General features: G+C 42.3%; 1 protein-coding gene across 2 annotated transcripts in view; it reads right to left on the reverse strand.

The window, feature by feature from the left end:
• The window catches only part of KSR1 (kinase suppressor of ras 1), a 204,794-nt gene that overhangs the window by 12,650 nt on the left and 179,344 nt on the right, over window positions 1–12,800 (reverse strand). For both annotated transcript variants that reach the window (XM_083174169.1, XM_083174168.1), the window contains 5 exons: window positions 9,322–9,418; window positions 4,508–4,641; window positions 4,068–4,199; window positions 2,862–2,997; window positions 1,837–1,970 (listed from right to left, as the gene is read on the reverse strand). In XM_083174169.1, coding sequence (XP_083030295.1) covers window positions 1,837–1,970; window positions 2,862–2,997; window positions 4,068–4,199; window positions 4,508–4,641; window positions 9,322–9,418 — 633 coding nt within the window. The remainder of the gene's footprint in view (window positions 1–1,836; window positions 1,971–2,861; window positions 2,998–4,067; window positions 4,200–4,507; window positions 4,642–9,321; window positions 9,419–12,800) is intronic.

The raw sequence follows: 12,800 nt of genomic DNA on the forward strand, positions 1-12,800 counted from the left end.
CAATATCAAAAAGAATCTGATTATAGAAGTATCCAGGCAGTGAATCCTGTGCTTACATGCTGCTAGGTCAGAAGTAAACAAACCTGTGGCCCTCCAGCTGCTGTGAAACTACATGTCCCAGCATGCATTTCTACAGTTTTGCTGTTAGTGCATGCTAAAACAGTGGAATAGCTTCGTGGGAAGTGTAGTTCCACAGCACCTAAAGTGCTACAAGTTGTATACCCTGTGCTAGGTTTCAGCATTTCTTTCTTGCATTCATTGTTGTTGTTCGCATGCTGCTGAACATGAAGATTTGTGTTTGTTAATGATGTCAGACTTTGCTGGAATAATCAGTTTAAAGTTGAAGCAAATCCCCGGAATCTTATGACACGGTGTAAGAGGAAAGCAGAAGTTGCTTCAGTTTCAGAACAGCTCTGTGTCCTCGTCATCCATATGATGCTCACATGTTTAGTCACACATTAGGATGAGTAACTATTTCCAGCAACACATGCTGCAGCAGAAATTTGTGTTCACGTAAAATATTCTGCACTTCTTTTTGTTTTTATTAAAAAGTGAACACTAGAGTAAGCGTATACATGACACAGCACTGCCCCATTTGGTAACTGATGGCTTTGCATAGCGCAGTGCTATGCAAAGCTGTACACAAAGCCACTCATCTGCCAGTAATACCAGCAGATGAATGGCATTCCTCGTGATGATGCAGGAGTGCGCATCACCTCTCACTACCCATTGCCGGGCCATACACACTGGGCGGCTTTGAGCTGAAAGCCGCTCAAAACATCAAGTTTGAGCAGCTTTCAGCTCAAAACCTCCCAGTGTGTCAGCAACTTGGCAGTGAATGTGAACACCATGTTGGCAGAATTGTCCCCCCTGAGTAAAACTTGTGCCAGTGTCTTCTGAAATGTAATATGCAAAGGAAGATTCACACCATGTAAAAAGTTCAAAGTTATAAAAGATATAAAAGCAATGCGATGATAAAATGATGGATAAAAAAATAAATGTGTTGTGACATCCAAGGTGTTGGGCCCTACCACAGGACCACGGAGAGTGGAAAGAGGGAATGCAGCCATGAGGAGAACAGTAAACAAATATTTTAGAGGGAAAGGAAATCAGTGTCCATTATTAATATACCAAAAGATTTAATTGTAATTATATATGTAATGCAGCACACTAATTAAAAAGTGTTTTTACAATTCATACAGTATGGTACAAAGAAACTTTATTAAATACGGTATAATCCATTGTTGCCTCTGTGAACAAGTCTCATTACATAGTAATTTATACTTGTTACTTAGTAATAAAGGTAGTGTTATTGTACTACCTGACACCTAGCAGTTTTGAAGTTTGTTTATTATTATGCTGGTCACTATACAACCATTTATTTAAAAACACAAAATGTGTTCAGGATAAAATGCATTGAATACATTTCAATCCAAGCCACAAAGTGAACTTTCCATCGGAACATTAGTGTCTCCCTGTCTGTCTTGTGTGGTACGGTTCCTTTGTCTCTGAAGACAGTAGAGGAGAAGTGCCTAATTCTGTTCATTCATTGTGAAACATACGTAAGCTATTATTTTACCACCCACAAAGACCTGCCCAGTCTCAAATCAATACCCAAAGCAATAATTACATGTCTGACCCAAAATCTAAATATTATCTAACTATGGAGCCCTCTTGGTTTTGGTCTTCTAATGCTACTATGGTGGCATTGGCTGCGGTGATTACAACAAACTTGAAATTACCGTAATTATTTGAAACAATGTTCACTATCCAATACCACCAATACCACCGTCTTTGTCATCCTAGAAGTCTATTTAGAAACATATAGCTACTCACTCTGCAGATTTCCAGAAGTGACCTGGATGTGACAACCTGCGATTCAGTTTTGGCAGCTTATCCAGCATGTCCATGAGGAGGGTAAAGCTTGGCCTTTCGTTGACATCAAAGGCCCAACATGCCGCAAGGATCTCCTGAATAAAGTGAAAGTTCAGAATCATTGAAGGCACTATAAATGGGTTTACAAACTGTGTGCTGTGGCACCCTTGGGTGCATTGGAACACTTGCAGGGGTGCCCTGGTTGGTAGTCTAGCACCAATTTAAATAATTTTTGGTCAATATAATAGGCAAAACGAGTTCTTGTGACTTCCAGTCATGAAACATGTGGACAAACAGAAATGAATCCTGTGCTTTGCCACATAGCTGAACCTAAGGACCACATATACAGATGGAGCCCTGCTCATTTAGCCTGTGAATTAGATTAAGTGAGTAATAGGATTACTATGCTAATCCCCTACTGTATTGTTCTATGTATTATATTGCTGCTGAGAACAATAGGATAGCCATGGCGAGCCACGACCTAAGGAACAAAGTTGACAGGGGCTCCAACGGTAATAACAATTTACTTAATTTAATATTTTTTTTTACCTAATAAGACATTTTTGGACAAGGAGTGCCATGAAAAATGTCTGAAACTCTAGGGCAGCGCGATTCAAAAAAGTTTGGTAACCGCTGGACTATAACATTAAGCATGTACTTTTCTTATTTGGAAACAAAATCCTTCATACAGTAGCTTTAGGCTAATACTCTGTGTAGGCCTCAGCAAACTAACATACTATACAACAAACTGGAATGGTGGAAGATTACCGGATGGAAGGTTTCAGGAAAACATACATTATAGCTTTCTACGTGCAAATATTACCTTGCCCACAATTAATCACACATTTTATAGTTCAGAGGAACTACACTAATTCCTTATCTCAGTATTCACAATACAGCGGTATAAATGGAAATTAAAAGGCAAATTTCAATAACAAAAGAATTAGCAGTTTCTTACATCTTAACTCAAGTTAAAATATACTCACAGTGACTTCTTTGCCCAAGCTTATAGTAGACAACACCTGCTTTACACCTTCACCACTTCCAACTTGCCAGATAAGAGCCTCAGCTGCTTGAATTTTAAATGACCAATCTCGAGCTTGCAGTTCATACCATACAGTCCTTTACAGAAGCAAAAATGTAATGTTTTCATAAATGCTATCTACATTTTACATTTTCATTGCTATAGTTTATGAACTTTATGGACACAGAAAATGTAGACTTATATAGACTATAATTATAGGAATACTTGGGAATATAATGAAAATACAGAAATTAGCATTATACGTATATGTGAAGGCAAAAATATAGATTGATATCAAGCGCTAGAAAGGTTCCCCACAGTAGTAAATAGTCTCCAAAAAAATAAATTGCAAATAGTGCAATAGTGCATAACGTTTTAAAACAACAATGTTTAATAGGGATGTGCATTTACAATTTGGGAAGGATAATAAAAGCATTCAAACAAAGCCCGGGGGCACAACAGGATCACAGATGTCCAATCAAAATGGCAGTCCAGCTCTGGAACTGAGGGCGCCGTCCAAAAGAAACACAAGTTCCTGGGGTGCAACCAGGTAGGCATTAAAGAGTAGCAAGGTTTGGCGTGCCTTGCCACTCTTGATTGCCTACCCGGTTGGATCACAGATGTCCAATGGAAATGGCAGTCCAGCTCTGGAACTGAGGGCGCCATTCAAAAGAAACACAAGTTCCTGGGGTCCAACCAGGTAGGCAATCAAGAGTAGCAAGGTTTGGCGTGCCTTGCCACTCTTGATTGCCTACCCGGTTGGACCCCAGGAACTTGAGTTTCTTTTGGACGGTGCCCCCAGTTCCAGAGTTGGACTGCCATTTCCATTGGACATTTTTTGGTGACTATTTACTACTGTGGAGAACCTTTCAAGCGCTTGATATCAATCTATATTTTGCCTTCACATATATCTTTTCAAGGTGTTTTTAGAATAACACCTATAGATTGTAAAAGCTGCTCTAAAGTTTTGTGTGTTCGCACTTTATCACTCAGTCACTTTTTTGCCAGAACAGTCCTATACATCGGTTATTATGTCATATGCTACACAGGGAAACATGATCTAGTACACTGTAGCACAGACTGACCTCAGCTTAATTGATCCCCACGTGAATTAAACCCAGTACATTGCAGCAGGCTCAAGGTGATCAGGCAATTGTTTCACACTCACCCAAAAGCATAAACGTCAGCACCCTTGGAAAAGGGGAGCTGGTCCTCATCCTTGCCAGGTCCCATCTCTCGCACTATTTCTGGAGCCAAATAACACAGCCAATCATGGCTTATTTTCAGCTCATTCTCCCGCCTATTTGAGTTAGAAAAGAAAAACATGGTATTCTCAGTTGGTATTGGCAAACACACAATTTCAATACAGTTATATATTTATACACATGCATTCAGTGTGTAGGATATTTGTGACCATTGCTTAAAGCTTACTAGTACTTCATCAGTTCAATGAAACATGTGCGATCTTCACGTAATCATACAACCACGTTCTACTTAATATTGTGGACTCCTTACAGATAAAACATAGCTGTGATATTACAGGTAATCTACAACATGGCATAATCCAGAGCCAGGTAGGGACAACATCTCCATGTTACATAGTCTCACCTTCCCTCCTGTACAACTCCTGAAATCCCAAACAGACCAAAGTCTGTGATGATCACTTTTCCATTTTCATAGAAAACATTCTTGGATTTTAAGTCTTTATGAACGATGCCCTTGGCATGCAGGTAGCCCATACCCTAAAAGAAAGATACAGTGTTACATATGGTCATGTGCTAGCAGTCATTATAGAGAGAGCTGGAGATTCTACATGTGTAGAGCTGGGAAGAGTGGAGTAAAACATGCATCGATTTATACAGGTCAATAAACAAACATCAACATTCTGTTAGCCCTGGGCCCTCTAGACAATAGCAAAATAGGGAAAAAGAACAAGTGACCAGCGCTGTTAACAGATATTCAATCAAGGTTATCTTTCTTGGAGTATATTTCTATTCTCCGCAATGAATTCTTCCTGGTGCTAGTAAGTATAAAACTCACAATTTAATTCAATCAGGCGTGCCCGTAGCGGTATCTTTGCATATCCCTCATACAAGCAGAGAAGTCGACATGCAGAACAAATGACACGGAGTTGACTTACATGAAAATTCAATCTCGCGTACACATCAGGGTATCTTTGCTTTCAGTAAGATCACTGCGGACGTCCAGGAACAGGTAACAAGATGTATTTATTCACAGGTTCACAAATCCACAGCATCCAACACAAACGATACAAAGACAATGGGGATCCAGGTAATGACGGTGCAGATGGACGGAATGTCGGCGGCTGCCTCCTTGCTGTCCGGTTAGCTGCAGACGAACCGAGACGGAGAGTCGGAGGTTGCTTGCGGTGCCGCGCGGCTTCGTTCCACTGCTCCTGCCAAGTGGGGTGAGCGGGGTGGGCGACTTGATCAACGCGTTTCGGATATTTCACGATATCCTTTTTCAAGATCTGCCGCCATGTTCACAGGTGGCTGCTTTTATCGCACACCTGCAAAAGAAAATATGCACTCCACTCCAGGCTCTGCTCTCTGCTCTCTGCTCTCTGCACGTGTTCAGGGAGAACTATTAGCTGCAGCAACTCACTCCACCCCTGCTGAAAGCTAGACAATAGTTGTCTCCACAAAGAACTTTCAAATTCTTCCTCATTGTCTTTCGGTATGGCCTTTATCTGCCTAAAAGCCCAATTAGGTAGCAGAAGCTTCAGGTGTCCTGGGTTTCAGCGCGCCCTGAGTCACCCAGCCAACATGAGCACGTGGAATCGGAGAGTGACATCTGAGCAGTATCCAGTTGACAGGTCTACAATGCCTAGGTCGACAGTCAATAGGTTGACATTTTTTCCCCATTTTTTGGACGTTTTCATACTTTAAGATTTATGTGGTCTCCAACTGGGAACGGTAAAGTGTGGGATGCAGCAGAGCGAAGCCAGCCATGCGAGGGTATGTGCTACACAGATTGAGGGATTAATGTTGATAGGTGTCGACATCGACACAAAAAAACCTTAAAAACTCATGTCAACCTTTTCATGTGTTGACCTTGTTCATGTCGACCTTTGCATCCAGATCCATCTGTGGCATATTAAGCTACTGGGACATGAGGCTTGCAATTGGATTTTGCAGGGGTTATTTGTACACATTTTGGTTCGTGGGCATTCTATTGTTGCTGAGGACTCCAGGCAACCTAGATGTTCCCCATGTTTGGGCAATGGCCAACACGACAGCAGTAACTGCAGTGGGTCACTACAGAATCTGCCTGACTGTGCTTGCCGGATGGGAGCACAGATGCTGAGAGAGAGAAGAGTGCTTTACTTGTTCTGCTTAACTAGTATTAGTTTATTTCATTCATTTTCTAGCTGTACACCTGTACTAACACCTAAAGGAAATATTTAACTAATATGCTTTTCCCACCTATCGGTTTCCCTTACAGCACCAATATGGTAGTGATGGTGGAAGAAACTAGAATGGTAATCCAGAATGGTTTGTGATTGGTCCTCCTGCTCACACCCACTGTCACAGATCATTTAACGATACTGATCTGTGTCAGTAGGTGTGACAGTTGGGTGTGTCAAATAAACACCTGCAGGACTGGGCTTTTCTGTAGATGGAAACACTGCGTTACATAATTGTTTCTCTGTTCCTTTAAAAACTCTAGAATCTGTCTGTAGAGAATGGTAAAATGCTGGTTCACACATTAAAGAACACCGGTGTATTATTTTAAAACTGAAATTTTAGTGCATGCCAACATACAGAACAGACACTGCTCTACTAAAGCCAAATCATTTTTACTTCCAAATTTTAGCATCTATTTAAAAGTATACCACTCCAGAAATGTCATTACAGAAAAAGCAGACATGGGGGTATAATCAATTGATGTCCAAACTGCCGGCTTGCCGAAAAGACGGAATTTTTGACATGAATAGGTCGGAAGGGGTTCCGATCTATTCAATTTAAACCAGGTGGATTGACGGAATAGCCGTTGATCCACTTGCTTGCCGAAAGGTTTTGGCTATGTTTCCGGCAATCTCAATCTAACATTAAAAGATGTCGGATTGAGGCAGGGAGGACGGCCCCAGGTGAGCAGCAGCAGCTTACACCGCGCAGTCCTCCTGTCCGCCACCTCCTGTACCCACCCGCCGCACTCACCTGAGAGCAGCTCACCCGGCCCCGTCTTGACTCCTGCTGCCTCCCTCACCTGGTCCCCGTGCCGGCCGGGTGAGCATCAATCAGCGGCCAAATCAGACATCCGGATTTGCCCATTGCATTGAATAATGGATGACTGATCCATTCCGTCAAAAGAATTTCGGAATGGATCCGGCATCCATTGAATATACCCCATGATATAAAAAAAAATATACAAAAAAATAATACAGAATAAATATGATATCTGAAATAAATACAGGTCCATGGATCCACAAAAAAAGTGACAATGTGTATTCAAATTTGCTGCATGGATGCAACAAAATGCCAACAAGATTGTGGCGCTTATCTTTGAATGAACAACCAAATATTCAAAATAATAAAAATATCCAGCACTATATGCAATAGCTGCAGTGTTTCGATAAGCAAAAACTCAGCATTGTGGTCACTTGTAAGCCCCATACACACTAAGCGATATTTTAAACGATATGGCTCATTTTGGCCCTTCTGTGTGATATCGTTTGTAATATCAATTAGTGTGAACGTTCAGTAATGTTAATGATGCATGCTCCAGCGGGTTGTTAATTATGTCCCCTGTTGTCGGTGTACACGAAGCTCAATTTGACTATATAGTGAACTACTGCATGTACGGAGTGGGGACAGGATGATGTCACTGAACGATATAAGTATAGTTATCATTCAAGGGGAATATTTGAAGATATCGGCATGAGAGAAGGAGCATATGGTCTAGTGTGTATGCGGCATTAAATGGGAACAATTGCTCAGAATGGGCTTCATAATGGGAAGCCCTGCCCCCCGTTTTTTGATTGGCCCACAGGCCAATCTTTAAAAGCAAATGGATGACCATCGATATGTTAAATCATCGATGGTCATCCATTGCATACTTATACACCATTGATGGCCAGTTGCACTTTTGCCACCGATGGCCATCCCTATTATCTATCTTTCTGATAGAAGGCTGAAAGGTTATCAAATTATTCACCCATACGGCAAACACAACAGAGTGCATTCAACACACACAACCTCCCATGTCCAAGTGCATTCCTCATTGGTGGAGCCCTAATAATACAGAAGTGACCATAGGCTATATATAAACATAAGTTTTCATTACCATATTACTACAATCACTCTACACACAAGTGTTCCATTATTATATTAAGACCCAGCAGGTGTTAGAAAGTTGATTATGTATTACGTATCTGGGCACCGGCTGTAATGGTTATCAAGTGACACATTGCTTCAAAAGGATCACTTAAAAACAAAAATGACTAAACTTTAAAAATGTTATTCCTTGAATTAAGGAAAATGTTGATGTCACTGTGCCATTTGTCATTGCAAACTCAACTGACAAGCAGAGGCCTGAGTGGGAGTTAAGTAAAGTGAAATTTATAGCACAATGAAGTTTATGGGCAAGTTATGGACAAGTTTATGGACATATGTTCTTTAACGTGTGTTATGAAGGTTAAATGCCAAGCCTCCTACACTACACATATACTAGTTTTATTTCTTCAGACAATCATTTCTGTTTACATAGAAACAGACGAAGAACATGAGTCAGAAAAAGCTCAGTATAAATAAGTCTTGGTCACGCATATACAAAAAAAAAAGAACTAAATGGGTATTCTACAGTTTACCTTTGTAATAAATCCAATGAAAAAAAACCACTGCAGAAAATGATAGAAGTCCTTTTTTGACACAAGATCAAAACATTTTTTGTATACTCTTTTAGTCCCTGTCTGGTGAACAACAAACAATAACTACTAAACAGGCTATCCTCAAGTGCTTCCTATGCTACCTCCCTCCTAGGATTAGAATTGGGCTGGAGGATGCAATACATTAGGATTTTCCATATTTGCTATAAGAAGTCCCATGGTAGGCAGATCCAAAGTCTTATTTTATTTCTGTGAAATAAACAAATAATGCCAATTGAATATACCTTGTGGTCACAGAGTAAGTAACAATTTCAGTATACATTACAGTTGTGCCACTTATTTTGCTTCCTCCTCTCTTCTTAAGAATAGTACTTAAACAATAATATATGGCCATACTTTCTGTGTACATGCATACAGGGTACTCCGCTACCAATGTGCTTTGTCATTCCTATTCCACCATACATTTGACATCACAATGGCAAATTGGACTGCTAATATTACTCATGTGCCAAAAATATCATTTGCACAAACAATATCAAGTTTAATTAATGGACGAAATGCCTCTGTACTGTACCTTGATGATTTCTTGAGCAATCTGTCGTGTTTTGTTGATGTCGAGTGATGCCTTGGGATCTCTAACAAAGGCGTGAAGGGTTCTCCCTTTACAAAAACTGAAAAAAACAAGAAAATACTAAATAATGTCATGAACATTAGCTTATTCTATTTGTATAATCTGGGGATCAGAGGCTGCTGTACTAACAGATGGCTGTACTGGAAATATCAGTACACCAATGACCAGGGCCGGTGCTAGGGTGTCCGGCGCCCTCCTGCAAACCATACATTTTGCACCCTTTTACATTGCCATTGCAACAAGCTGCAGCCCGATTGTGGGAGTGTATGCAACATGCGATCCTATGGAGGATCTCGGGTGCATGTACATGTATGCATACACCATCTCAGTGCTGTGTCCGCAAAATGCTGCAGGCACTAAAGATGCCCATACACGCTAAGAGAATCACATATGTTATGGGCTAGATCGCATCGCATCGCACGGCATACAAGAGAGGAGGAGATAGAGGTGGCGGAGTGTTGAGGACTGGCAGTGGCACTGGCACAGCACACTGAGAAGAGGGAAGGAAGGGGAGGCGGTGCTGCTGCCTGTTCATCATTTGATTGACAGCTGACAGGCGCAGGGAGCAATGGGTAGGGGGCGGACCTGGATATGACACGTCATCCAGGCATTAACAGACAGCGCTACATGCCTCAGCGCAAGTGTCCGTGAGGAAGAGGGGGCAGGTCGCAGGAGGAGGACAGTGTGTGTGCATTGCAGGGAGCTGCTCAGCCTCTCCATACTGCCGCTCGCTGTCAGACAGGCACTGCAGGCGGTGTGCAGGAGGCAGTGACAGTGAGGGCTGAGGAATCTTTAGCAGAGAAGGGAGGGAGACAGCGCCTTTTCAGCATGGCGCCTCCCTGCTTTGCAGGAGCTGCTGAGTGGGTAGCACCGGCCCTGCCAATGACCATAATGGTCCTTTACAGACTTCCTTGTAACACCCAGAGTTCTTGTTCAAATATGTATGATTTCACATATTTATGTTCCTTCTAATGAATGGGTCTTCAAACTGCGCCCCTCCAGATGTTGTGAAACTACAAATCCCAGCTTGCCTTGCCACAGTTTTGGTATAAGGGAGTGTTAAAACTGTGGCAAGGCATGCTGGGATTTGTATCTGGAGGGCCACAGTTTGAAGACCCATGTTCTAAAGCCTAAAGAGTTATTTTATGATAAACTCCAACAGTTTAGATTATTTCAATGCACAGACTTATGGCTTGCAGGAAGCTACAGTACAGTTAGAGGGGTATTCAATGTAGGGTCACGACTGTCGAGCTGGCCCAACAGCCATGACCCTGTCCCGTTCTCGTTCTGCTTGACCGAGATTTTGCAGACGGATTCAATGTTCTCTACTACACAAGAAAATAAAGCATTATTGGGTGCACTAGACGTCCTTCATGATAAATATAAAATGTAACTTTTAATGAATTATAGGTAAAATAGGTGAAATATTAAAATATTTACGACAGATGTGAAAAGAAAGATTTGAATAAGTGTATTAAAATAAAATCGGACCACTGTCTCTTTAAATCCTTTACTTGCAGGGATATGATGTCCCTGTGTGTTATTGTATATTTCTATCAATGACAATAAACTTTAGTATGCTATCACTCTTGATGTCTCTTCAGTGTTCTTTTGCAGTGTTGCTATTAACACAGAGAGATTGTGTTTTCTGTTTTACTTTGTTGCCACTGAGTATTTAGGAGTATGTAACATTTTATCAGTCTGTGAAATTGTTTGATCTTACTATTTCATACACACCATGCAAGTTCTGTATTTATTATTCAAAATCTGTAGCCAATGCTACGTTAATAAAACCTAGGCTCTGATGTGTATTTTAATAAAAGAGTATTTTCACAGTATTAAGTATAACTGTTTATACTCTCTTAAGGCCCCCATACACTACGCGATTTGGGCCCAATTTCACCAGATTCTGGAGGATCGGGCTGATAAATCGGGTGAAATTGCCCAAATCACGTAGGGTATGACATCCAATCTGATCCGATGCGCGGTCCCGTGCGCATCGGATCAGATCTGGATGTCGGATGGTCTGCACATAAGATAAAGCAGAGGGGGTAGTCTGGTGGCGGGGAGCGGGGTCCGGTCCAGCTGTAGGAGGGGTAGTGAGCTAGCGGGTGGACTGGAGACTGTAGCGGCAGGCGGGGAGCACGGAGCGCACGGCGCATAACAGAGTCCGGGTAGCGGCGAGTGGGAGAATAGGAAACATCCTATTCAAAAGACTGGACGGCCGCTGATTGGCCGAGAGCTCAGCCAATCAGCAACCGCCCTGCCCGCCCAGTCTTTTGAATAGGATGTTTCCTATTCTCCAACTCGCCGCTACCCGGACTCTGTTATGCGCCATGCGCTCTGTGCACTCCGTGCTCCCCGCCTGCCGCTACCTAGTCTCCAGTCCACCCACTAGCTCACTACCCCTCCTGCAGCTCTACCGGACCCCGCTCCCCGCCACCTCTCTTGCCGCTAGCTGACTACCCCCTCTGCATCACCCACGGACCGGACCCTGCTCTCCGGTCCCCGCTCCCCCAGACGGACCCTGATGCCCCCCCCACCCCCCGCCTGCAAGCTCCCCCCAGACCCTGCTCTCCCACAGCTCCCCTGGATTTACATGTGATAAATCGATCCGATTTAGCACATGTAAAAAATGGCACATCAAGTGCCAAATCTTATCAGGAGCTGCCGGGGGAGCTCAAGGGAAGCCAGGGAGACATTAGGCCGACTTGTCGGCGTAGGGTATGGGGGCCTTAAGTCCCCTCTAGGAATCTTGCTGTGTCATACACACCATGCAATCTCTGTATTTAATCTCCTTTTTTCAAGGGCAGTCCAAAAGAAATCTATTTAATCTGGTGCGGGAATCCTCTCTGTAAAAATAGGATTCAATGTTCTGCCTGCTGAGCGCCAAGAAGAGGGTGTGGCATCGAGAAACACAATATGTTGGCCGATGGGATGGCAGGTAACACTAGGGTGACTAACTAATCCGGGACACATATTAATTACACAGGTTCTGTGGCTGGCTTTCACCTGGTTTTAAACTGCCACACCTCGACTCCATTTCACCTGGTTTTAAACTGCCACAGAACCTGATTAATTAATATGTGTCCCGGATTAAAGGGATGAGTTGGTCACCCTAGGTAACACACAGTTCTGATATTGCCAACTAGTTAAAAAAAAAATCTTGCATTTTAAATAAACAACTTCTATAAATATTCACTTCTAAAGTACAGATAATAAGGATAACATTTTTTCCAGCGTACAAAATTAGTGGAGTTGTACTAAAGATAAAGACATTTGTCACAGAGATATTTCATACTATGGCTAGTGTAGGACACGTGGAATAGATCTATAGGAGGAAATTTACTGAGATGTGTATTCTACTTCACATGTGATGTTGCTATGGGCAACCAATCAGATCCTGTCTACTATCTTCTAGT

The sequence above is a fragment of the Crinia signifera genome, chromosome 2 (assembly GCF_055691185.1).
Source record: "Crinia signifera chromosome 2, ASM5569118v1, whole genome shotgun sequence".
NCBI lineage: Eukaryota > Metazoa > Chordata > Amphibia > Anura > Myobatrachidae > Crinia > Crinia signifera.